This window comes from Saccopteryx leptura, chromosome 5 (genome assembly GCF_036850995.1).
Source record: "Saccopteryx leptura isolate mSacLep1 chromosome 5, mSacLep1_pri_phased_curated, whole genome shotgun sequence".
NCBI lineage: Eukaryota > Metazoa > Chordata > Mammalia > Chiroptera > Emballonuridae > Saccopteryx > Saccopteryx leptura.
This window is the reverse complement of record NC_089507.1, coordinates 1183774-1210547: the sequence shown is the minus strand read 5'-3', so window position 1 is coordinate 1210547 and position 26774 is coordinate 1183774. Positions and strand designations below refer to the sequence as shown.

The window sequence follows — 26774 nt, the reverse complement described above, 5'->3', positions numbered from 1 at the left end:
CTGTTTTAAATTTCAGAAAGTATTTGAGTAAATTGCTTGCTTCAAAATTGCTTAACTAGAAAATATGTTTTCTGCTTTGTTACTTATCATAATACCCCAAATGAGCCTCTGTTGCTTTCTTCTTACTACCCTGTATGTGATGGGGACAATTTATACCTATTTCTTGTGGTTAATATAGTAATTTTCATGAAAGTCAGTACATAAAAAATTTCAAATTACTTGTTTCTTATTTTGAAGTCTCAAAATTAATATATAGGTATTATGTTTATCTTACATTTAGGATTTTATGAAAATGGACAATTATGAGGCATTTGTAGGCTTTGATCTCTGTAAGATACCACTCTCCAGTGTTGCTCAGAAGATTTTGTCTGCTATGCATTCAGGTGATTTAGTGGAGTCTAAGAATGGGAGAAACAATGAAAAGAGTGAGTAATTTTTGTTACTTTGATGTTAACAATTCTTTAAAAAAATTTTAAATTGATTTTTGAGAGAAACAGAGTGAGAAGCATCAACTTGTAGTGGCTTCACTTTAGTTTGTCATTGGTTGTTTCTCCTATGTGCCTTGATTGGAGGGCTCAGTCTGAGCCAGTGACCTTTTGGGGTCAGGTCAGTGATCTAGCGCTCAAGCTGGTGACCCTGTGTTCAAGCTGGCAAGCTTGTGCTAAACTGGCCACCTCAGTGTTCTGGCTCAGTGCCCTATCCACTGCACTACCACTGCTCAGGCTGATGTTAATAATTCTTAAGACTAAGATTTGCAAATGAAACGTAGCAAAATCATTCTATAGAACAAAAGTACTGTAGAGAACTTCCATTATAGAATTCTGTGAACAAATGGAGCCCAGCTCCTTCTCACTTGACTCATCCAGTGGTAACTGGCCTTCTGCTCACTCAGTTTTACATTCTTAGTCTGTAATTGCTTTTATTTAGTTAGTTATTTTTTATTTATTTATTTTTTTCAGAGACAGAGTCAGACAGAGGGATAGATAGGGACAGGCAGACATGAATGGAGAGAGATGAGAAGCATCAACCACTGATTGCTTTCTCACATGTGCCTTGACCGTGGGCCTTCAGCAGACCGAGTAACCCCTTGCTTGCTTGAGCCAGCGACCTTGGGTCCAAGCTGGTGAGTTTTGCTCAAACCAGATGAGGCCGCACTCAAGCTGGCCACCTCGGGGATCTCAAACCTGGGTCCTCCGCATCCCAGTCCGACGCTCTAGCCACTGCACCACCGCCTGGTCAGGCATTAATTGCTTTAAAAATGTAACACTCTCCTCCTTGTCCCAGATTTTTCTGTCAGACATTCCTTTAGAATCTGATCAGTGGTGTAAGTAACCTCAAAAGATAGGAGCTCTTTGACAGTACCTTTTGCTTCAGGCTTAGCTCTCAGGTCATTGAACCTGTACATAGCACAGTCAGCCTTCCATATCTGTAGGTCCAACCAACTGCCAATCAAAATATTAGAAAAAAATTAAAATCCCAGAAAGTTCCATAAAGCAGCAAAACTTGATTTGTCATGTACCCAGCACTGTGCTGAGTCTGCACAAATGAAGTGATGTTTAGGCATACCCTGCTATAGTCTTTATGTCAGTATAGATCAGGGGTCCCCAAACTAAGGCCTGCGGGCTGCATGTGGCCCCCTGAGGCCATTTATCCAGCCCCCGCCACACTTCCGGAAGGGGCACCTTTTTCATTGGTGGTCAGTGAGAGGAGCATAGTTCCCATTGAAATACTGTTCAGTTTGTTGATTTAAATTTACTTGTTCTTTATTTTAAATATTGTATTTGTTCCCGTTTTGTTTTTTTACTTTAAAATAAGGTATGTGCAGTGTGCATAGGGGATTTGTTCATAGTTTTTTTTATAGTCTGGCCCTCCAACAGTCTGAGGAACAGTGAACTGGCCCCCTGTGTAAAAAGTTTGGGGACCCCTGGTATAGATGATACGAAAATACTACACCATTTTGTGTACAAGGATTTTGGTAGCCCTGGGAGTCCTGGAACTGATCTTCCGTTGATACTGAAGATGTCTTTGTTTGCTTATTGTGTGTTGTAGACAAGAGAAGTGTTTTTTATGATGTGTATATTATACTGACATAGAAATATGTAAATTCTTAGGGGGTGAGGGTGAAACTGTGTATACATATGTGTTCATGATATGGTATAATAGTAAAAGCTTGACATGCTCACAAGTGGGACTGTTGTTTATTTCTTTTCTCCCGAGTATTAGAAGTGATATAATGGAGTAATTATATTGAGATGAAATATTTGAGAGTATTGACAAAACAGTGCAAATGCTGTTATAAGTGCATTTTTATAATTAAGATACAGTAGCATTTAACAATCTATTCATATACAGGCATCTGTTCCCTTTGTGTCTTACCGAAGTCACTAATAAATGAAGTAGTAAGAATTTTTGGGTGTGGACTACATACCTAGTGTTTTGGGGAGAATGATGCTGGTGGGGGGAGTATTAAAGAAAGATAAAAATTCAAACAACAAAGTGCTTTCTTCTTTATTCCATATACTTTGTAAAATAAAAACAGTGTGCACTTGACAGGTAGAAATGTACTTCCCTTCAGAAACTGATAATGAAATACCTCTGGGTAACTATAATATGAGTCTGTTCAGAAAAATTTCTGGCAGTCAGCCCATCTCACGAACTCTCTTGTCATATCCTAATTTTCATAAACTTATGGAGAAAATAATGGAAAAAGATTTTTTTTGTTAAGTGTTTTGAATTTGGAAAAAGTGGATTTTCATAAGGATTCTGCATGCATTATCTATTGTTACATAACACTATTACTGCCAGCTTAGTGACTTAAAGCAACACATTTGTTATCTCACAGTTTCTGTGGGTCAGGAGCCTGGACCCAGCTTAGCTGGGACTTCTGCAGGGCTGCAGTACATGTGTCAGCCAGGGCTGGAATGTCATCTGAGGCGTGAATGGGGAAGCATTTGCTTCCAAGCTCACATGGTTCTTGGCAAAATTCAGTTCTTTCTGCGAGGTTCTGGGTATAGGCAGCTTCCCCCCTGCCCACAGGCAGCTTTTTATGATACAGCAGTTTTCTTTTTCTTTTCCTTTTCCTTTTCCTGTTTGTTTGTTTGTTTGTTTGTTTGTTTGGAGAGGCAGGCAGAGAGAGAGAGAGACAAGAGCATTGAGCTGCACCTGTATGTGCCCTGACGGGGATCGAACCAGCAAACTCTGTGTTCCAGGCCAACATTCCAGCCAACTGAGATATTCGGCTAGTGCTTAATTTTTTGTTGATTTTTTTTTAGAGATACAGAGGAAGGAAGAGAGGGGGGAGAGAGAAGGGAAGCATTTGTTATTACACTCAGTTGTGCATATTTTTGGTTGTATTTTTGACCAGGGATTGAACCTGCAACCTTGTTGTTTTGGGTCAATGCTCTTAACCAACTGATCTAACCAACAGGGCCAGCAGCTTGCTTTTTCAGTCAACAAGAGTGACATTAGAGTCTTGTGTAGCATCACCACAAGCATCCTATCACCTTTGCTTTATTCTGTGGTTTAGAAGTGAGTCAGCAAGTCTCACCTCCACTCATGGGAAAGGAGTTTACAAGGGCCTGAATAATAGGAGGCATGGGGCACGGGACTACCTTAGAGTCTGTCTGCTACTGAGTCCTGCCAGTTTTATTTCATAGGGATTTGAATTGAAGTAGGATTGCTAGTGGATTACTGTTAAATGATGCTGGACCTAAGACCTTATTATTCCTGGACTCTTGTCACATGCTGAGCTTTTCTTATCTCTTAAGAGTAAAATACTGTAAATTAGCATTTATTTTCTGAAAGCCCATTTCATACCAAATAAATATCAAACTGGATCTCAGAAGTTAATGGAAATAAATTACAAATACCATACTTGCTTTTACACTAAAATAAGACCAGACATTATTAATGTTATATGTCACTTTGGGATCTACTTTTTCTGATCTGCTAGAGGTATCTTAAAATACAAATCCAGGCCCTGGCCGGTTGGCTCAGTGGTAGAGCGTCGGCCTGGTGTGCGGGGGACCCGGGTTCGATTCCCGGCCAGGGCACATAGGAGAAGCGCCCATTTGCTTCTCCACCCCCCCCTCCTTCCTCTCTGTCTCTCTCTTTCCCTCCTGCAGCCAAGGCTCCATTGGAGCAAAGATGGCCCAGGCGCTGGGGATGGCTCCTTGGCCTCTGCCCCAGGTGCTAGAGTGGCTCTGGTAGTGGCAGAGCGTCGCCCCCTGGTGAGCGTGCCGGGTGGATCCCTGTCGGGCGCATGCGGGAGTCTGTCTGACTGTCTCTCCCCGTTTCCAGCTTCAAAAAAGAAAAAAAAAAATTACAAATCCAATAAGGATCAAACTGTATAAACTTTTTTTATTTTATTGATTGATTTTACAGACATAAAGGGGGGGGGGAGCAAGGAGTATCAACTCATAGTTGCTCCACTTTAGTTGTTCATTGGTTGCTTGTTGTATGTGCCTTGACCAGGCAAGCCCATGGTTTTGAACCGGCAACTTCAGCATTCCAGGTTGATGCTTTATCCACTGTGCCACCACAGGTCAGGCTGTATAAACTTCTTGCAAAGGATAGGACTATATAAAACTTTTTATTTAAAAACGCTTCTCTGTGAAAAAGTAAAAGATGCAAAATCTAAAAGTGCAGCTTAATAAATTCAAATAAAGAGGACTTTATGTAACTACTACTTATATTGCCAACAACTTACAATTTCCTTCTCACTTAGAACCCTCTCCCTGCTCAGCAGTAATCATTATCCTGACTTTTTATGGCAACCACTTCTCATTTTCTAAACACGGTCATTTTGTATTGCTCCAAATACTCATTTCCCACACCAGAGTCTGTCCTTCCCTTCTGAGTCACATGGTCAGACTATATAGCTCAATCTTCTTACAGTCAGGTGTGACCAAGTGGCAGGTTCTTGTCAGTGGGGTGCGCATTTTGTTTAGTTTAGTCCTAAAAAGGTTCAGCCTGCCTTCCCTCCAGTTGGAACCTGAAATTGACTCCTTTCCAACCCTGCAAATGATAACAGTGTCCTAGAGGATTGTGGAACAACGTGCGGGAAGGGACCTGGGTCCCAGAGTGACTTCATGAAACAGCTGCACCACCAGCTGAGACCACTCAGCTCAACCTGAGAGAAATAAACTTAACTTTTTGTTCTTTAAGCCACTGTATTTTATTGTTGGGTCTTTTGTGACTAATAGTTTAGCTTTTTATCCCAACTCATACACCTTTAACCTAAATTTGCAATAGGGTTTATTTGATTTGAATTTTCATTGTTCAGTAATGCCACTGAAAGTCTTCGGTAAATACTGGGTGAGGAGTTTTCAGTATGTTTTCAAGGCTGTCAGCTGACCCGGTGCTATGATTATGCTTATGATTAAGCACATGTTTATTAAATTATATATCTGTTTTGTCTAAGTATCTATAGAGATCAAATAATGTTTTCTAGTATACATTTATCCAGATTCTTTTTCATTTTAACTTGATAAGGCTTATAGGTGAAAATGGTGTTTTCCAGAAAAATAAACATATTTTTACAGACATTGCAAATTATGAGTTGGAGGGCCCTAAAGGTAGATATTTGTTAAGATCTGATTCTTTCATGTGAAATGTTTTATTCCCATCTCCTGGAAGTCTTTGCAATTTCCAGGAGATGAAAATTGTTTTGTCAAAAAGAAACTGACAAAATAGATCTATTTTTATTATAGTCATTCTAGTCAAGAGTATATGGGTAAATAATTTATATTATGTTTATTTCTACCCAGTAAACATAAAACCATTATGTCTAATCACAGCAAACCCTGCCAGATGCTGGATGTCAGTTTGCACTGCCCTGATTCAGGGCTGTTTTCTCTCTTCCTTGGATTCATAGTGGTTTTCTAATTGCTGTTTGCCTTCAGTTTACCACTTCAGTCTTGCCTGCGTTAGAAGGAGCTCAGCTCTTGTCCTTGTTCTGTCGTCCTCTTTTGCCCCATTCAGATTTGACGGTAACTTCCACACCTGTGACGTTTTCCAACTTTCTACTTACCCATTTTTTTTTCTCTCCTTCACTCACAACTGAGAGGTGAAATCAGCATTTTTACAAGGATCTACTCAAATACTTCTTCCATCATCTGAAAGCCTTATTGGAAGTCATGCATTTGATGCAAATGCAGCTCAGTTTAGAGAACTTACTGTGAAGTGATTTGGGGGCTTTAACTGTTGCTCTGCTCCCCAGTCCCTCCCTCACCCTGAAACTCCCTGCAGGCACAACCCAGTCTGGTTCTGCAGTTGGTGCAGGGAGAGCTGTGTGAGAGCACCCCTGGTGTTTGGAGTTTGGTCATGCTTGGGCTGGCACTGATGACGTCATCACTGTGGGAATATGGATGGCGGCAGTGCAGTTAAAACTTTCACTAGGGCCTGACCTGAGGTGGCGCAGTGGATAAAGTGTCAACCTGGAAATAATGAGGTCGCCTGTTCAAAACCCTGGGCTTGCCTGGTCAAGGCACATATGGGAGTTGATGCTTCCAGCTCCTCCCTCCTTCTCTCTCTCTTCCTCTCGTTCTCTCTCCCTCTCTTTCCCTCTCCCTCTCTCTCTCTCCTCTCTAAAAATGAATAAATAAAAAACAAAACAAAAAAAACTTTCACTAGGGGCCCTGGTCAGGTGGCCCAATGGATAAAGCATTGACCAGACATGCCAGAGGTCATGGATTCGACCCTCAGTCAGGGCACATAGGAGAAGCAATCAATGAGTACACAACTAAATGGAACAAGTGAAAAACTAGTTGATACTTGTTTCTCCCTCCCCCCTTCTCTCTCCCTTCCTCGCTCTTTCAAATCAAATCAAAAGGAAACTCACTGGAGGTGGCTGGTCTCTACCAGTGGGAGATTTTTCCTGGCTGCTGGACATGACTGCATGGCTAACAATGGAATTGGTGGCTGTAGTTGGGAATAATAGATCGTTTGGAAGAAGACAAAGACTGAGGGTGATTACTTAGCAATTAAAGGCTAAATGTAATAACTAGAAGGTTTCCCTTGTAGCCTAAAAGGAGACCACCTGTAGCCACAGTCCAGTACGTAGTTGGATTGCTCCTCAGCCCCGGTAGGGGTGCTACCTTACGGTCAGGGCCTTGGTCAGGAAGAGGGACCAGACTCTGCGATGTTAATTGGTACATTCAAATCTTGAATCCCAGACACCTCTGGCACCTGCAAAAGTGGCCACTCCCCTGCTAACAGCTAGTGCCCCACCCCCAGCTTGAAGACAACACAGGAGGCTTTTGTCTTGAAAAAAAATACATGCTCCCTTTGGGAACTGCCCTCTCCTTCCCTTCTGACTATACGGAACCAGGCCAAGAAATACGAGGCCTGTTAGTAGGGTGTATGAGTAGAAGGGTCAATCAGGGAACAGAAACTGTAGTAATTGAACAGGGAATATTTAAAGCATTTTAACTAGTAATGAGATTATCTACCAAAGAGTAAAGAGAAGTATAAAGATTATGGTAATAGCAGCTACCTAAGGTAGAGTGCTGAAAGAAGGAACAAAATTGGGCTTGGCCAGTTATGTCTACCAGTCTCTGCTATCTGCTACCCCAGAACACGCAGCCTGGGCTCTGGGGCCAGATGGAGGCTGTGTGTGCGCCCCGCAGAATGGCGCTCCCACTCGCCACTGCTGATCCAGGCGTTGTGTCACTGAATGTCGAACCTTCCAACATAAACCAAACACTGAATTACCACCCTTTGAGAGCAACAGCCAGTTACTTGCTAGGAAGTTGACCTCACAACCTCTGTGTCCCCAAAGCTACAGAGATTGATCGAGAATGGCTTGGAAATGTGTTCTAGACATAAGTTTGCAGGGCCTCAGTAAGCTCTGTCATTCAAGGCTCAAAGAGTGTTTGGTCCACTGATGCATAGTCCCACTTAGTATTGTGTCAGACATGGGAACCCACTTTACAGCAGAGGAGCTGCAGTGAACTCATGATCTTGGGACCCACGGGCTCCCACCAGTCACATACCCATAAACAGCCTCATGGAGTGGCAGAGTGGCCTGTAGCAGGCACGGCTCAAGTGCCAGCCTGGGTATGATGCCCTGCAGTGATGGAGCAGGACCTCCAGGGTGCAGTGGACACTGGACATCAGTGACCAGAACAGGGTGAAGTGTCCCCATGTGTATAATTATGTACATAAACCAAAAAGTGGAAGGGAGAGTGGCCTTGCCTACCAACACTGGGTTCTGCAGGTTGTCCTGACTCCCAGAGGGGAAGCCAGCAGGGGCACAGGAAGAGTACCCTACAATTCCAAGTTCAGCTTTAGCCCAGTCATTTCAAGTTCCTTATGCGAAGAGACTGGCAGGCAAGGAATGTCATCTCCGTCCTGCTGCGGATGAACGTCCAGGCCATGATAAGTCAGGGCTGCTGTTACGTAATGGGGGCAGGGAAGCATATACTTTGCACCAGGTGATACGATTGGTCACCTTTTGGGCCCCTGTCCAAATTTCATAGCACACAACAATCATAGCATGAGAAGGGCATGGTGACCAGGGGCTTAAACCTCTCAGGGATGAGGGTTTGGTCACCGCATCAGGAAGCTACCTAGACCAGCAGAGGTGCTCAGCCAGGGCGAGGGGACCTTCAGATGGGTCATGGAGGAGGGAGATGAATATCATTTGCAACTTTGAGACGAGTAGCAGTGCCATTATCTTTTCTTTTAAAAGTTTTTTTTTAGAAAGAAGGCTACCAGGATCCTGAGGTAGGTGTTCCAGACTGCATCTGAAGCAAGTGGTTGTAACATAGCTGCCATATAGGGCTGCAGTGAGCACCAGGGCTGGGTCCTGCGGGTGGACTGCTCATAGCACAGCACCTCCTGGTGATTGCCTCAGCTGCGAAGAGCTGCTTCGCTCAATGGCATATTGCTTTCCTAGGAGCAACCAATTCAGTGACTGATTGGTGCTGGATATAAAGGCCCAGCTCCCTAGACCCAACAGGGGACAACTCTGCCAGGGCCACATCAGCTCCAGAACAGGCCTTTGTAGCAACTGCATCTCGATTCAGTCCTCTTGCCTTCACTCCCCTGCAGACATTGATTCTGAGAGCACTCCGCAGTAACCCATCTGAACACAAACCATCTCTTAGCTACCCACAGCAAGATATGTGCCAGTGTACATGAATAACATATTCATGTACACAAATGAGGAGATTCGATAACTGATTTTAAAAATGGGAGGCTCAGGCTGGTTGGCTCAGAGCATTAGCCCAGCATGTGGATGTCCTGGGTTCGATTCCTGGTCAGAGCACATAGGAGAAGCGCCCATCTGCTTCTCAATCCCTCCCCCTTCCCTCTCTTTCTTCCCCTCCTGCAGCCATGGTTTGATTGGTTTGAGAGACTCCCTCTCACCCCCAAAGTGGAGAATGGCTCTGTGGAGCCTCCACCTCGGGTGCTAAAAATAGCTCAGGTGCAAAGCAACTTCCCTAGATGGGCAGAGCATCACCAGTAGGGGGCTTTCCTGGTGAATCCTCATTGGGGCACATGTGGAGTCTGTCTCTCTGCCTCCCCTCTTCTCACTTAAAAAAAAAAAGAATAAAAATGGGTTCATATATTGCCTGACCAGGTGGATAAAGCATTGGCCTGGGATGCTGAGGACCCAAGTGTGAAACCCCAAGGTTGCCAGCTTGAGCACAGGGATCACTGACTTGAGCTTGGGATCATTGACATGTCCCCATGGTCGCTGGCTTGAGCCCAAGGTTGCTGGCTTGAGCGAGGGGTCACTGGCTCATCTGGAGCCCTGCAGTCAAGGCACATAGGAGAATGTAATCAATGAACAACTAAGGTGCCACAACAAAGAGTTGATGCTTCTCATCTTTCTCCCTTCCTGTCTGTCCCTCCACCTCTCGCATGCATGAGAAAAAAAAAGGGGGATCATGTTCACTGATTTCTGCTTCAAATCAACTGTTAATAGCTCTAAGTCATTCTTTTAAATGGCTATCGCTTCAGTGTGGATGTTACATAATTTATTCATCAACTTCCCTCTTTTTTTGGTATCTGCTTTGTTTCCAGTCCTTTGCCATAAAGCAATACTGCCGTAAATGTTTTGATTTAAACCTATTTACTGTTGCATATATTTCTATGAAACAGATATCCAGGAGTGAGTTTGGTTAGATGATTTATATCTTTTAAATGTTTGTTTTTATTTATGTTACAGATGCACACCCACACACAGCACAACACATATATGCTAAGTTTATAGCTCAGAATTTCACAAACTGAACACCCCTGTCACCTTCACCCAGATCAAGAATTAGAACATTTGTGGCACCCAAGAAGCCCATCTTTGCTCTCCTTGGGTCAGTTGATTTTTTTCCCAACTCCCAAAGGTGATACATGTATTTTTAATTTTAATAAGTGTTGGCAGCTGCTTTGCAAAAGGATTCTAACTACAGCAGCTCCTCAACGTCGTTTTGTTATCACTTTGATGAATGAAGTGTCATAGGAACTTAACTCTTTTCTATAGCAATAAGCCTAAGGTATAATGGGTTTTCTTTCAAGTCACAGAACCTATTGACAAGGTTAAGTGAGGACCTGCTATACCCACATTTTTACCTATCCCCATCCTCTCCAATTATATTTAATTTTTCATTTACCTGACTGTTAGTGAGTTTGAGCCGTTATATCAAGTTTATTTGCTTTTTGGGTTTGCTATTTTATGTATTACCGCTTCTTATCTTTTGCATATTTTCCTATTGTCCTTTTTTTGTCAATGTATGAGACTAGTTGTAAAATACAAGTATTAATCCTATGTTGTTTTGTCCCAAGTAGTTTTCTCAATGTATTATTTTCTTTTAGCAGTGGTGCTAGTTATACTATCCCTATTTCTTTTTTTTTTCTTCTTGTTTTAGAGAGAAAGAGACAGGGAAGGAGAGAGATGAGAAGCATCAACTTGTAGTTATGACACTTTAGTTGTTTTTGATTGCTTCTCATACATGCCTTGACCAGGGGGCTCCAGCTGAGCCAATGACCCCTTGCTCAAGCCAGCAACCTTGGGCTTCAAGCCAGTGTCCTTTGGGCTCCAGCCAGAGACCTTGGCATCATGTTGATGGTTTCATGCTCAACACTGCTCAAGCTGGTAACCTTGGTGTTTTGAACCTGGGGCCTCAGTGTTCCAGTTCAACGCTCTATCCCCTGTGCCACCGCCAGTCAGGCTGTACTACCTCTGTTTCTTAATGGGTCCTTTGCTACTTTATTGAAACACTATCTTTGTTGTATATTAAAAGTCTCATAAATCATGGATTTAGTTTCTGGATTGTCTCATTTGATCAAGAGATTTTTTTCTTCTATTCATATTCAAATACCATGTGGATTGGGTTACAGTGCCTATATAGTGTGTTCTGATAATCTGGCAAGGCAAGTCTTTTATTTTTTTAACTTTTCTTGTCTATTTTCAGATATTTAACATTTCTTATGTACTTTGAATTGTTTTTTCAATTAAAAGAGCCCTGTAAGGTCTATATTAAAACTATATTAAGTTTGGAAGAGTTAAACATTTTGTGTGAATCCCAATGCTGTCTTTTCATTTATATGGATCTTGTTTTATGCCATTTTATAAGATTTTAAAAGCTTATTGATTGATTTTAGGGAGAGAGAGAGGGAAGCCTTCGTGTGGTGTTCCACTTAGTTGTGCATTCATTGGTTGTTTCCCTCATGTGCCCTGACCAAGGATCAAACTCATAACCTTGGTGCTTTGGGGATGATGCTCTAACCCAGGGGTCGGGAACCTATGGGTCACGAGCCAGATGTGGCTCTTTTGATGGCTGCATCTGGCTTGCAGACAAATCTTTAATAAAAAGAATAATAACGTTAAAAATATAAAACATTCTCATGTATTACATTCCATTCATTTCCTACTGCTCATGTTCATGGTTGCAGGTGGCTGGAGTTAATCACAGCTGTCCTCCGGGACAACACCAAATTTTTATTGGATAATGCATAACGTACACGGGTCGTTGTGAGGTCAGGAAGTAAACTTCCCTCCTTTTAATTAAGTAGTCAGCTAGCTAATTGCAAAAACCCTTTTGACGAAAAGATGGCTAAAAGAAAAAAAGATAGTATCGTACTTTTCAGCAGGAATGGACAGAGGAATTCCCCTTTGTGGAGAGAGCAGGTTCTGCAGTGTGGTTAATATGAAATGATAAAATTGCATCGATGCAAAAAAAAAAAATTGCATCGATGCAACAGTCAAATATAAAGTGGCACTTTGACACACGCCATACTACATTTGCATCGAAATATCCAGCGGGGGACAGCAGGAAGAAAGCATGTCAAGAGCTATTGTGCAGAGTGCAAGCTAGTCAGTAGCAACTCCATGTTTGGACCCAGCAAGGTGACTGGAATTTGGCTAGCTTTGCTGGTGCTTTAGCAATTGTGAGAAATGGAAAGCCATTCACAGATGGGGAGTATGCCAAAACATTCATGCTTGATGTTGCCAATGGACTTTTTGACAACTTTTCTGATGAAGACAAGGTAATCAAATGAATAAAAGACATGCCTCTGTCGGCAAGAACTGTTCACAATCGTACCATCATGATGGCAAATCAAATTGAGGCAACACAAGTGAAGGCCATAAATGCAGCACCATTCTTTTCTCTTGCTTTGGATGAGTCAACAGATGTAAGCCATTTATCCCAGTTCAGCGTGATTGCAAGGTCTGCTGTCAGTGACACACTAAGAGAGGAAAGTCTTGCTGTTTTGCCTATAAAAGAGACAACAAGAGGGTAGGATTTATTCAAGTCTTTCATTGAGTTCGCTAAAGAAAAAATCTACTGATAGATCAACTTATTTCGGAGTGTACTGATGGTGCTCCTTGCATGGTGGGGAAAAACAGAGGATTCATAGCGCTTCTTCGTGAACATGAAAAGAGACCCATCCTAAGTTTTCACTGCATCCTACATCAGGAGGCACTTTGTGCTCAGATGTGTGGCAAGCAGCTTGGTGAGGTGAGGTCACTGGTCATTTGGGTGGTCAACTTTATTGTTGCCCAAGCTTTAAATGATTGCCAGATTAAAACACTGCTGGATGAAGTTGGGAATAATTATCCTGGTCTGCTTCTGCACAGCAATGTGCGTTGGTTGTCAAGAGGGAAGGTGCTCAGCCGTTTCGCAGCTTGTCTGAGCGAAATCCAGACTTTTCTTGAAATGAAATACGTTGAGCATCCTGAATTAGCTAATACTGAGTGGCTCCTGAAGTTCTACTATCTCATGGACATGACTGAACATCTGAACCAGCTCAATGTGAAAATGCAAGATGTTGGAAATACAGTCTTATCCCTTCAACAAGCAGTGTTTGCATTTGAAAACAAGCTGGAACTCTTCATTGCTGAAAGACATTGAAACAGGTCGTTTACTACCCTTTGAAAAACTGGGAGAGTTTAAAGATGCATGCACAGCAAGTGACCCTACTCAACATCTTGATCTCCAGCAGCTAGTGGGCTTCACATCTAATCTCCTGCAGTCATTCAAAGCGCGCTTTGGAGAATTTCGTGAGCGCACTCGTCTTTTTAAGTTCATCACCCATCCACACGAGTGCGCAGTGGACAGCGCCGAACTGAGTTACATCCCCAGTGTCTCCGTCAGAGATTTTGAGCTACAAGCTGCTGACCTGAAGGCCTAAGACATGTGAGGGAATAAGTTCAAGTCACTGAATGAAGATTTGGAAAGACTTACACGACAGCAAGCAGAGTTGGCGAACAAACACAAGTGGGAGAAATGAAAAAACTTCAACCCGCGGACCAGCTGATTGTCAAAACTTGGAACTCGCTTCCCGTCACCACGTATCAACCAGACTACAAAGCCATCAGCAAAACCATGCAGCACCAGAAGTCGCATTAATGGTAAGAAGTACTTTATTCATCATTGGTTAGCAACAGCATAACAACGTTATTAAAAAGAATTCAGAGACTTATTGTACTTTAAAAGTGTAGGTCTTACATAAATGCACACATTTACTTGTATTTAGTTTTAAACATATTGTATGGCTCTCACGGAATTACATTTTAAAGTATGTGGCATTCATGGCTCTCTCAGCCAAAAAGGTTCCCGACCTCTGCTCTAACCAATTGAGCTGACCAACCAGGGCCCATTTTATAAGTTTTCATCATTGAGTGACTTGTCTCATTCTTGTTAAAACTTATTTTCTGACCTGTGGTGGCGCAGTGGATTAGAGCATCAACCTGGAATGCTGAGGTTGCTGGTTTGAAACCCTGGGCTGCCTGGTTAAGGCACATACGGGAGTTGATGCTTCCTGCTCCTCCCTCCTTCTCTCTCTCTCTCTTCTCTCTAAAATGAATAAATAAAATCTAAAAAAAAAAATGATGCTTTCTGCCTGACCTGTGGTGGCACAGTGGATAAAGCGTCGACCTGGAAATGCTGAGGTCGCCAGTTCAAAACCCCGGGCTTACCTGGTTAAGGCACATATGGGAGTTGATGCTTCCAGCTCCTCCCTCCTTCTCTCTCTCTCTTGTCTCTCTCTTCTCTCTCTCTCTGTCTCTCTCTCCCTCTCTCTCCTCCCTAAAAATGAATAAATAAATAAATAAATTTTTTTTAATTTAAAAAACAACAACAAACACTTTTTTTCTATTATAAATGAAAGATTGCCCTGTATTTGCATTTCTGGGTTCTTGTTGTTGTAGAAAGAATGTATATCATAGTGGTTACGAGCACAGACTCCTGAGTCATATTGCCTGGGGTTAAATCCAGATTCCATCACTTACTGTTTGGCCCAGGCTTATTAAAAATTAAAGCAAAATTGCCCTGGCCAGATAGCTCAGTTGGTTAGAGCATTGTCCCAAAACACTAAAGTTACAGGTTTGATCTCTGGTCAGGCACACACAGGAGCAGACAGTGTTCCTGTTTCTCTCTCTCTCCCTTATTCTCTCTCTAAAATCAGTAAGGTAAACAACAAAATTAAAGCAAAATTGAAATCAGAATTTTTTTTTCTTTTTTCTTTTCTGAAGCTGGAAACGGGGAGAGACGGTCAGACAGACTCCCGCATGCGCCCGACTGGGATCCACCCGGCACGCCCACCAGGGGCCATGCTCTGCCCACCAGGGGGCGATGCTCTGCCCCTCCGGGGCGTCGCTCTGCCGCGACCAGAGCCACTCTAGTGCCTGGGGCAGAGGCCAAGGAGCCATCCCCAGCGCCTGGGCCATCTTTGCTCCAATGGAGCCTTGGCTGCGGGAAGGGAAGAGAGAGACAGAGAGGAAGGAGGAGGGGGGTAGAGAAGCAAATGGGCACTTCTCCTATGTGCCCTGGCCGGGAATCGAACCCGGGTCCCCCGCACGCCAGGCCGATGCGCTACCGCTGAGCCAACCAGCCAGGGCCAAATCAGAAGTTTTTATTAATGATGTTTTACTGTCTAATTGTTTCATTGCAATATTATTCAGTCTAAGAATTTCCTCAAACCTTTAATTCTTAAAATATTTCTTACAAGGGTTTTCAGAATCAAGTTTTCAGATATAAATACCAGTAGTGATTTTTTTTTAATTTAAGTGAGAGGAGGGGAGATAGACAGACTCAAGCATGCACCCCAACCAGGATCCACCCAGTGACTCCTCTGGGCTGTTGCTCTGCTCATCTGGGGCCGATGCTTGCAAATGAGCTATTTTTAGTTCCTGAGGCAGAGGCTCCACAAAGCCACCCTCAGCGCCTGGGACCAACACATTCAATCAAGCCATGGCTGCGGGGAGGAGAAGTGAGAGAGAGAGAGAGAGAGAAAGAAAGAAAGAGAAAGAAGAGGGAGGGAGAGGGGAGAGAAGCAGATGGTAGCTTCTCCTGTGTGCCCTGACTGGGAATCAAATCCAGGACTTTCACATGCCGGGTCAATGCTCTACCACTGAGCCATCTGGCCAGGGCCCAGGTAGTGACATTTATTTTTGTGACAGAGACAGCGGGAGTCAGAAAGAGGGATAGATAGGGACAGACAGATAGGAAGGGAGAGAGATGCGAAGCATCAATTCTTAGTTGCAACACCTTAGTTGTTCATTGATTGCTTTCTTATATGTTCATTGGCCGGGGGGCTACAGCAAACCGAGTGACCCCTTACTTGAATCAGCGACCTTGTGGTCAAGCCTGGTGAGCCTTGCTCTAACCAGATGAGCCCGCACTCAAACTGGCAACCTTGGGGTCTCGAACTTGGATCCTCCGCATCCCAGGCCTGATGCTCTATTCACTGCGCCACCGCCTGGTCAGGCAGGTAGTGACTTTTAATAAACATTTTATGATTACGTAGATCTGCTTCCAGCTAACCTGAAGATAAATGTTTGTTACAATGATCATAGGCATTTTGGCTGTGAATTTTATTATTTTTTTTAAGTACATAATGAGTAAATAGCAAGATTGTAGAGGCTACTTTGAATGTTTACTAATTATATGACTTAGATTTCAATGTTTCTTGAATGCCTCGTGTTTCCTTTTTGTGTTTTTAAAAGCTGCAGAAGTGGTAAACAAATCCAGTGTTAAATCTTCATATTCCATACTACTTGAGGATGGGAAGAATCAAGCACTGGGAAAAAAGGTAAATCATTACAGATATGAATAATTTTTAACAGATAACCTTTACTTATTCAACAGATACTTATTTAATGTCTGCTGTATGCCAGACACTGTGGGTACGATGGGTTAGAAGAGTGTGTGTGAAGGAGCTCCTGTTCTCCAGCAGCATTTGGTTTAGTTCGTATGAGGGGAGAGGAGGAGGGAGAAGTACAGAGGGTCTCTACCATGCGGTGTCATTAAGTGCCAGTATAGAAGTCAGTTCTGAGTGTTTTGGGAACAGTAGGAGAGACCTCTAACCCAGGCTTCGTGCTGTTTCAATTTGTTTTTTTCTGGGTGGTGGTAGGGAGAGGAGTCTGGGATGTCTTTCTTACAGTTATGAAACTTATATCTGAGTAGAGATCTAAAGGATGGTTAGGAGATGGGTCAGCCTTTAGAGAGTGGGGAAGGACTTTTGAGAAAACTTTTCAGGTTAAGGGAAGAGAGCTTGGAACTTTGAGGGTAGTGGAAATAAAGAGAAGTTCAAGAGGAAAGGGTATCACATTCACAGCAGGTGAGTTACATGGTTTTGGCTTGAAGGGAGAGACGGGAGAGATCATATCACCGAAGGCCTGTACATGAAACAGTGAGTGGTGGAGGCAGCGTAGTGGTTAAGGATATGCACTGGGAAGCAAACCACCAGTGTTCAAATCCCAGTCCACCTTAATCTAATATAAACCCCCTGTCGAAAAATAGGACCTGTCCCTGGGTTGCTAGGATGATAATTTACCCCCGCAGTGGAGGGAGAGGCATCGTTGGCAGAAAAAGAACTATGCAGTCCTTAGTAAGTGAATGGAAATGCTCTCTTTCCATGGTATTCAAGCTGTGCTGCCTGGATTCCTGAGGCAGAGGTCTTCAAATCTTGTTTGCTTTCTTTCTCTCAAAAGAATTTTTAAGTTGACATTCACAAGGTTCATCACAGATTTTAAGTTTCATAGGACATGATTTCTGGTGTTGATACTATTGACATTTTAATTTTTTAATTTTTATTTTTTTACAGAGACAGAGAGAGAGAGTCAGAGAGAGGGATAGACAGGGACAGACAGGAACGAATAGATGAGAAGCATCAATCATTAGTTTTTCATTGCGCATTGCAACACCTTAGTTGTCCATTGACTGCTTTCTCATATGTGCCTTGACTGCGGGCCTTCAGCAGACCAAGTAACCCCTTGCTTGAGCCAGCGACCTTGGGCTCAAGCTGGTGAGCTTTTGCTCAAACCAGATGAGCCCGCTCTCAAGCTGGCGACCTTAGGGTCTCGAACCTGGGTCTTCTGCATCCCAGTCCGATGCTCTATCCACTGCGCCACTGCCTGGTCAGGCGATACTGTTGACATTTTAAAAACCATTATATCATTATCTAGAACAGGGGTCCCCAAACTACGGCCCGCAGGCCACATGCGGCCCCCTGAGACCATTTACCCGGCCCCGCTGTACTTCCGGAAGGGGACCTCTTTCATTGGTGGTCAGTGAGAGGAGCATAGTTCCCATTGAAATATTGGTCAGTTTGTTGATTTAAATTTACTTGTTCTTTATTTTAAATATTGTATTTGTTCCCATTTTGTTTTTTTTATTTTAAAATATGTGCAGTGTGCATAGGGACTTGTTCATAGTTTTTTTTATAGTCCAGCCCTCCAACAGTCTGAGGGATAGTGAACTGGCCCCCTGTGTAAAAAGTTTGGGGACCCCTGATCTAGAATATAGCCACTAAAATCTAAATACACACTGTACACTGTACTCTGGTAACTTGATATCCATAATCATTCCTTTAAAAAATACTTCAGCAAGATATTCTTCAACAGTCTGAATTTTTATACTTTTTTTCCCCTCCATGAACGCTTTTTCTTGTATACACCTCCACAGAATTTTTAATATAATTTTATGCTTGGAAATTTTTTTCTTGAAAACCATGTTAATATTTTTCTGCAATAAAAATGAGTATAAATTGAAATTTTCTGTGATTCTATGACCAAGTGTTAAAACATTTTCTTTTAAAGTTATTTAAAAGTACTGTTAGTATACCGTTGTTCACACAGCGTATATTAACATCTGAAAAATGAACATTAAAAATCGCATTTTGAGGTAAAGGAGTCCTATAATGAAATGGATAGACATGACTTTTCTCCCACTCGGTTAGTCTGTGATTCTACACATGAATGTTGCACGTTGCTAGATTGAGCCAGAAGAGGATTGCTGCGGAGCCATACATTTGATCTTAGCCAAAACGCGGAGAAGTGAAGATGAGCCGTATTTTAAAAAAATTTTAGTGGATAAATTGACATATCCAATAGTTGGGGCAATTTCATTTTCTCTATAAGTGGCCTTTACTTAGAAGTTGTAAGTTATTAACCTTCAGTTTTCTGCAGCTTACATCTGCAGCTTACTCCCGTCCCCGGCATCCCTCGTTACTTGCACGATTCCAGCACACGGGTGCGGTTACAGACTTGCTGAACTCCTGCCTGGTCCAGCCCATGATTCACATACGTGCTCCTGCCTGGGTTGGAAAAGTGACTGCTCTAGAAGACACTAAATATTTCATTTCATTAGAAGGCTGGACCTAGATAATATGGAACCTGTCTTCCCACTTTAGATGAGTTTTATCAGAAATTAGTTTGGTTTATAGACTCTTGTCTTGTGAATCCATATGGTAATAAAATACTTTCCATGTTTCTATAGGATCTTAATTCTTCCACAAGCCAGACATCAAGTGCATCCGTCCAGCTCTCTCCTCAGTCCTCCAATATCAGACTCACAGGTCAGCTGTCCACTGGCCGAAAACAGAACGTCGGATCGCTGGTGTCTTCCAGGGGTCTAATTCCACAGAATAAACCAGAGGCTTCAGTTGTACAGAAAATGGAGCATAAAAGAGAACATTTCCTAAAGAAATATATAAGTAATGAAAATAAAGAAAGCATGAATCTTAAAAGAAAACATATTACATGTCATAATTCACCAGAGAAAACAAGTAAACATATGGCAGTAGAAGAAGATGCCGGTGAAGTGGAAGCCTCCCCAAGTTCGGGGAACTCAAGAGCATTCAGAAACCATTTTTATGATATTGGGTATTTGGATGATTTGGAGAAAAAACAGCTGATTGAAATGCTCAAACAGACAGCAGCTCTGGTGGTAACTCTGCTGTATAAAGATGGTTCAACCCAGCTAAGAGCCGACCAGGTTAGTAAATAGTGTGGTGTTTCTCTGTTTTGGGGGGATTTTTTTGCACCATAAAAGAAACAAAATTTGTTAGCATTCGATTTTGATGGGAGAGCTAGAAATAAGATTGTAAGCCTTCCTTTCTCCCCCAATTGGTAAGGTATTGATAATGATTGGTCCATAATCCGTTTTTTAAGAAAGTGGCAAAATGTTTTCCAGAGTGGTGGTACCATTGTTCATTTCGCCAGCAATATACTGAGAGTTCCAAAATCACCACCTCCTTGCTGATTCTTGTCTGACTTTTTTTAGTTTAACCATTTGAACTGGTGTGATGTGGTGTTTCACTGTGGTTTTAAATTGCATTTCTCTGATAAATGACGATGTTGAGCAACTTTTCATGTGCTGACTGGCCATTTGTATATCTTATTTTGTAACATGTTCATTGACAAATTTAATGTTAGGCCTTTTGTCTCTTCTTAAATATAAAACATGGCACATCTTTCTTGACTAAATGTATCGTCTATGTTTAATATTGAAACTTGATTTCATTTTGTCTTCACAGGTGGTAGTTTCCTCTGTAAAAGGAATTGTGATACTACTACAGAGCCATGTGGAAGAAGGCAGTGGTCCTCTGGACGCCTTGGCCTCAGGCTGTGTTCTGGAGAAAGGCTCCACACCCAGTGATCTGTGTATCTACATAAGAACAGAGTACTCTCCTACTTTGGGCCAAGAACAAGAGGCACATAATCAATTTGCCAGGTAAGAAATTTCCACTCATTACCTTAATATCTACTTACATGCCTGGCTTTTCCGATTTAAAGTTTCCCAAGCTTCAATTTTAATTATTTAAATTTTAGTGTTATATGCACACATGAAAATAAAATAGTCTAAATGACAGAACCCTCTAAACCAGGGATCCCCAAACTTTTTACACAGGGGGCCAGTTCACTGTCCCTCAGACCGTTGGAGGGCCGGACTATAAAAAAAACTATGGACAAATCCCTATGCACAGTGCATATATCTTATTTTAAAGTAAAAAAACAAAATGGGAACAAATACAATATTTAAAATAAAGAACAAGTAAATTTAAATCAACAAACTGACCAGTATTTCAATGGGAACTATGGACCTGCTTTTGGCTAATGAGATGGTCAATGTCCAGTTCCATATTTGTCACTGCCAACCGTAACAAATGATATGACGTGATTCCGGAGCCGTGAGGCGTGCATCCCGCGTCACTGGAAGTAGTACTCTACGTGAGTGACACCACGCTTTGCACAGGCGTATCTGCATCCTGTGCTCCTCCCACTGACCTCCAATGAAAGAGGTGCCCCTTCTGGAAGTGTGGTGGGGGCCAGATAAATGGCTTCAGGCGGCCCCATGTGGCCTGCGGGCTGTAGTTTGGGGACCCCTGCTCTAAACACTGGTCCTCTTGCCCCTGAAGAGTTTCTGTGGGAACGTGCCTCAGGATTTGAATCAAAACCTCAACAAGAAGTTGGTGAGGAAAGTGTCATCCCCAGGCCTGAAAACCCACTGTCACTGCCTGAGTCCCACATGATTGTCCTCGTCAGACTTGGTCACTCAGTCACAGCATTAGAAAATGAGTTAGCAGTGCCTTTAAACAGTGAATTGTCCTTAGTACCACCAATGTACTGCTAATTTCAAAGCTTATTTCTGTGAAAATAGATAAGACAGGTCTCACTTGGACCTGCCTTCCTAGCGTCTTAGGATTTTAGTACAGACAGGACACTTCTGTTGCCCCTCCTCAACCCTGAGAAGTCTTGTGGTTTGGAGCCTGTGCCCCCATCCCTGTTTCTTTGGTGGTGGTGTCCACCTGACGGAGGCTGCCACCTTGGGTGAGGACATCCACTTGCTGTGTGCCTAGCCCTCTGCATTCAGGGTCAGCTAGCTCCCCACGGGGCTCCTCTAAGCTGCTGCCATGAAGAGCAGGAGTTCCTGGAGGCTCAGGGTGAGAAGGTGGGGCCTGGTCCTCGCCCTTCATCTCACGTGGTCTTCCTGGGCTCTGGGTGAGTTTTGGGTCATTGCTACATGGGTCCCAACCTATTGATAGTGAAGCTCTCTCCAGGAATGTCCGAGGCACTCACCCCAGCCTGTGTGACTTGGAGGGAGCCTCCACAGACATAGGACTCTGACACTTATGAGCACATTTGTTGGTTAAACTTTTTTGTAGAGAATTTTCCTCATCAACTAGGCTTTTTGTTCACTTTGTCCTTCAAGTCTTTACTTATGTGTTACCCTAGCACAAGGTCTTCCCTGGGCCACCCTGTCTAAAGCAGGACCCACCTCTCAGCACCACACACATTTCTATCTCCCTTCCCTGCGTCATAGCTCTCCAGAATACCACCAACATCATTCTGTGTATCTTGCCTAGTTGTTTTCATTTACTGTGTTTTCATTTACCCCTAAAACTCTCTGAAGGCAGAGATTTTCATGTTTTGTTCATTTTCGTGTCTCCACAGCCAAGAACAATGCCACAGAGCATTGCTGAATAAATATTTAACCTGTGTTATTATTCAATGAATGAGTATTGAGGTTTAATTTTTATAAGTTCCAGGACAATTATATGAAGACACTGCCTAAAGTACCATACAACTGGCAGTAATAATTTCAATTCTACAATAGCATCTTTGAGATTCAAAGTGAATTTAAATAAATAAGTTTTTGCATAAAATATATTTAGTAACATTTATTAAACACCTGTGCAAGGTCTTCTCACATACATGCTCTGTTCATCTTAACATTAACTGTCTGTGTTAGGGCTTATCAATTCCATTTTATTTTATTTTATTTTTAAAGATTTTATTTATTGATTTTAGAGAGAAAGGAGAGAAAGATAAAGAGGCAGTGGCTGACCTGTGGTGGCACAGTGGATAAAGCGTTGACCTGGAATGCTGAGGTCGCCGGTTCAAATCCCTGCGCTTGCCCAGTCAAGGCATGAATGGGAGTTGATGCTTCCTGCTCCTCCTCCTTCTCTCTCTCTCTCTCTCTCCTCTAAAATGAATAAATAAGAAAAAAAGAAAGAGGCAGTGGGAGCAGTGGGAAGCATCAACTCGTAGTAGTTGCTTTTGGTATGTGGCTTGACAGGGCAAGCCCAGGGTTTTAAACCAGAGACCTCAGCATTCCAGGTCAATGTTTATCCACTGCACCACCGCAGGTCAGGTGGTCAGGCTTATTAATTTCATTTTAAGGACGAAGAAACAGACTCAGAGAAGCAGTGATAAATCAGTCTTGAGATTTCAACTCAAGCTTCCATTTTTTTTAGACTCAGATCTAGTCTTTTCACACTCTGGCTGCCTTTTTGTTTTGCAAATGTGACAGAATGGACTTATATAACTGACTTATGAAACACACGGTGTTTTAGCCACTTTGTCTTTACAAGTTCTTCTTTTAGTGGTTTGTCTTATCAAGATAGAAATGAGTGGCCCTGGCCGGTTGGCTCAGTGGTAGAGCGTCGGCCTGGCGTGCAGAAGACCCGGGTTCGATTTCCGGCCAGGGCACACAGGAGAAGCGCCCATCTGCTTCTCCACCCCTCCCCCTCTCCTTCCTCTCTGTCTCTCTCTTCCCCTCCCGCAGCGAGGCTCCATTGGAGCAAAGATGGCCCGGGCGCTGGGGACAGCTCCTTGGCCTCTGCCCCAGGCGCTAGAGTGGCTCTGGTCACAACAGATCGATGCCCCGGAGGGGCAGAGCATTGTTCCCTGGTGGGTGTGCCGGGTGGATCCCGGTCGGTACATGCGGGAGTCTGTCTGACTGTCTCTCCCCGTTTCCAGCTTCAGAAAAATACAAAAAAAAAAAAAAAAAAAAAAAAAGATAGAAATGAGCGAGTCTGCATCTGTTTTCAGTGGAGCTATTGTAGTTCATAGCTGACCTGCCAAGGACTTCCGACTTTCCAGTGTACGGGAGCATGGGAGTGAGAGGAAGCTCTTGTACCAGCTCTGCTCCCTGGTACAGTCACTCCCCTCTCTCCTCCTGTGCACCCCTCCCAAGTCCCCCAGAGCCGGACTGAAGCTGTGCTGTTGGCGCTGTGTCCTCCCTACCCTCCCGACCTCCCTCTTAAAGAGAAACCAAGGTGAAATGCAAAGAAAATATAAAAAGCCTTTTTAAAAATGTCTGTCTGTGAAAGCAAGCCAAGCACAGCCAAGCACACTGTAACTATAGGTTAAGTTCCTGTGCAGAGCTAACTGAGTTCCTGGTTTCCTTCTTCCTCAGCCTAGTTTCAAAAGACCCTCATTACCTATCAGGATGCAGTCCTGTGAAGGGAGTACATAGTGTGGGCCTGAGCACCGCAAGATTGGGTTGGGTCTCAGGCCTCCGCTTTGCTTCTTGCCCAGTGCTTAGTGCTGGCAGAGCTGTTTCCCGTCTCTGGGCCTTGGCTTCCTGGTCTGTAAAGCGGGCCTCGCGCCCGCCTGCTGGACTGGGATGAGGTTTCAATGTGGCGATCCTTGTGAAGCATGTAGCGTGCCGTCTGTACTTGAAGAGTCTTTGATCATTGTGAACTGTCAGCAGTCCCTTATTCAGGAGCTCGTGATGTGAGGGGGAGAGTGATGTTTCAAGGTGAATTGCAGAGGTGTAGGCTGGAGTGGAGAAGGAACGCAGGAGAGGGCCGCGCCCTGCCTGGGCAGTCTGGGCAGACTGTCCTGAGAACAGCCCTTGAGCCGTTTGCAGAAATGGTGGGAGGAAGGTTTTAGGCAGGAACACAGCATGTGCAGTGGCTCTCGAGGATGAGAGGACACAGCAGAATCCGGTGATTGGAGGAAAGAGAAATCAGGGTGAGCAGAGGGCAGAGTGTTTGGTGGGTGGCCGGAGAGTCATGATGGCCGGCTATAAGTAGTCCAGATAATGTATGCTCTGCTCATGAGCTTGGGTCTTTGTCTGTAGGTAATGGGGCTTTGTCTGAACCGCTGTGTGACCTTGGGTTAATTAGCTTCTCTACATCTTAGCTTCATTCTCTGTGAAACGCAGATACAAGTCATACCTGCCTCACAGGAATTTTGAGTTAATGCATGTATTATAAAACCCTTAGAAGAAGAATGTCTACCACAGAGAACTATGTAAGTGATAGCTAGCTGTTAGTGGAGTAGTAGTGCTAATATGTTTCCAAGGTCAGAGTTCTCAAAGTCTCAATCAGTGAATTTCTCTTCTATCTTCTAGGAACCTGCTGTCTCAGATACTGAAATGTAACTGTCCTGTGATTTGTTTTGATGCTAAGGATTTTGTGAAAACAGTGCTGCAGTTTTGGGGGGATGATGGCAGTTGGAAGCATGGTAAGTTACAGCTGATTGGCTGCGCAGAGAAAAGGGAAGTCCAGGACTTGGGACTAGTCCTGAAGCGGGAAGTCTTGTGGGGCTGAGCCCTGAAATGTGCAGGGTCTGAACCAACCCCAGGCAGTCAGTGTCAGAAGTGAACTGGCACCCACAGACAACTGGAGAAATGTGGTGTGGAAACCACACACAACCAGCATCAGAGGGGGTATTGGAAAATGACAGAACAACATCACCCAATTTCAGCAATTTTCACTGTGTCCATCCAGTCTCCTTTCCTCTAACTCCCCACATTTCCAAAGCCCTGTCCCCTGGGTTATTTCACAGAAAATCTCAGAGCATCATATGATTAATCTGTAAATATTTCAATCATATGACTTAAATAGGAAGATTTATTTTTTTAGAAGGTTTTTCTTTTTTTTTTATATATGTTTTTAGTTTATTCATTTTATTAGAGAGAGGGGAGAGAGACATAGAGAAGTGGGGAGGAGCAGGAAGCATCAACTCCCATCTGTGTCTTGACCAGGCAAGCCCAGGGTTGTGAACTGGTGACCTCGCGTTCCAAGTTAATGCTTTATCCATTGCGCCACCACAAGTCAGGTGAAGATTTCATTTTAAGATGACACTGTCATCATTATCTCCCCCCAAATGAACAATAATCTGTTAATATTATTAGATATCCAGTCAGTGTTCATACTTCGCATTTGTCTTTAAATATTTTTGTTTGTCTTTGTTTTTTACAGTTTGAATTGAGAGCCATACCTGGGATAGGTATTATGTATTTCATTTATTTTTACAGAGACAGAGAGTCAGAGAGAAGGATAGATAGGGACAGACAGACAGACAGGAACGGAGAGAGATGAGAAGCATCAATCATAAGTTTTTCGTTGCAACACCTTAGTTGTTCATTGATTGCTTTCTCATATGTGCCTTGACTGTGGGCCTTCAGCAGACCGAGTAACCCCTTGCTCAAGCCAGCGACCTTGGGTCCATCCTGGTGAGCTTTGCTCAAACCAGATGAGCCCGCACTCAAGCTGGCGACCCTGGGGTCTCAAACCTGGGTCCTCTGCATCCCAGTCCGACGTTCTATCCACTGCACCACTGCCTGGTCAGGCGGTATTATGTATTTCTTAAGTCTCTTCTAACCTGTGTGTTTTCTCCCTCTGTATTATGTCCTTGCAATTATTTTGTCACTGTTGATGGAACCAGCTTGTCCGTCCTGCAGGATTTCCCACAGTCTGGGCTTTGCAATTACATCCTCTTCTTGCCAATTACCATGCTCTTCTCTCTCCTCTAGTTTCTGTAACTTGGTAGCTCGATCCAGAGGCTGGATCAGATTCGTGCTGGATTTAAAGAGGGCAAAGCTGCTTCGTAACCCTGACTTTGACCCTGACCCTAACTCTATAACCCTAAATGGTCATGTGTCCTTCTAGCTACATCATGTTGGTTCATTATCTTTTTTGAGATGTTTGAACTTCTATTTCATATGCTAACCTTTCTTGTCTATCGTTCATATTTAACACTTGATCTAGGATCTATTTTCAATCTCTTTATTTCTTTTTGATTTAAGAAAATATTCTTCTTTTCCATTTTCCTTTTTACTTAGGGCATTATCTATTACATTTACCTGCTTTTGTGTATTGCCAGTTTTTATTTCTGAACATTTTTTTTTTTGTAGCCATCAAACACCTGATGCTCTGATCTTTTCTGACATTAATTTTTTTTGTATTTTTATGAAGTTGGAAACGGGGAAGCAGACAGACTCCCACATGCGCCTGACCGGGATCCACCT

General features: G+C 43.2%; 1 protein-coding gene across 5 annotated transcripts in view; it reads left to right on the top strand.

The window, feature by feature from the left end:
- Window positions 1-279: 279 nt before the first annotated feature.
- POLN (DNA polymerase nu) overlaps window positions 280-26774 on the top strand; it is a 140880-nt gene continuing 114385 nt past the window's right edge. For 4 of the 5 annotated variants that reach the window (XM_066384780.1, XM_066384777.1, XM_066384778.1 and 1 more), the window contains exons 1-5: window positions 280-425; window positions 16454-16539; window positions 19227-19724; window positions 20266-20462; window positions 24873-24985. In XM_066384780.1, the coding sequence (XP_066240877.1) occupies window positions 287-425; window positions 16454-16539; window positions 19227-19724; window positions 20266-20462; window positions 24873-24985 (1033 nt within the window). In that variant the 5' untranslated portion in view covers window positions 280-286. The remainder of the gene's footprint in view (window positions 426-16453; window positions 16540-19226; window positions 19725-20265; window positions 20463-24872; window positions 24986-26774) is intronic. The other variant, XM_066384779.1, reaches the window with a different exon arrangement.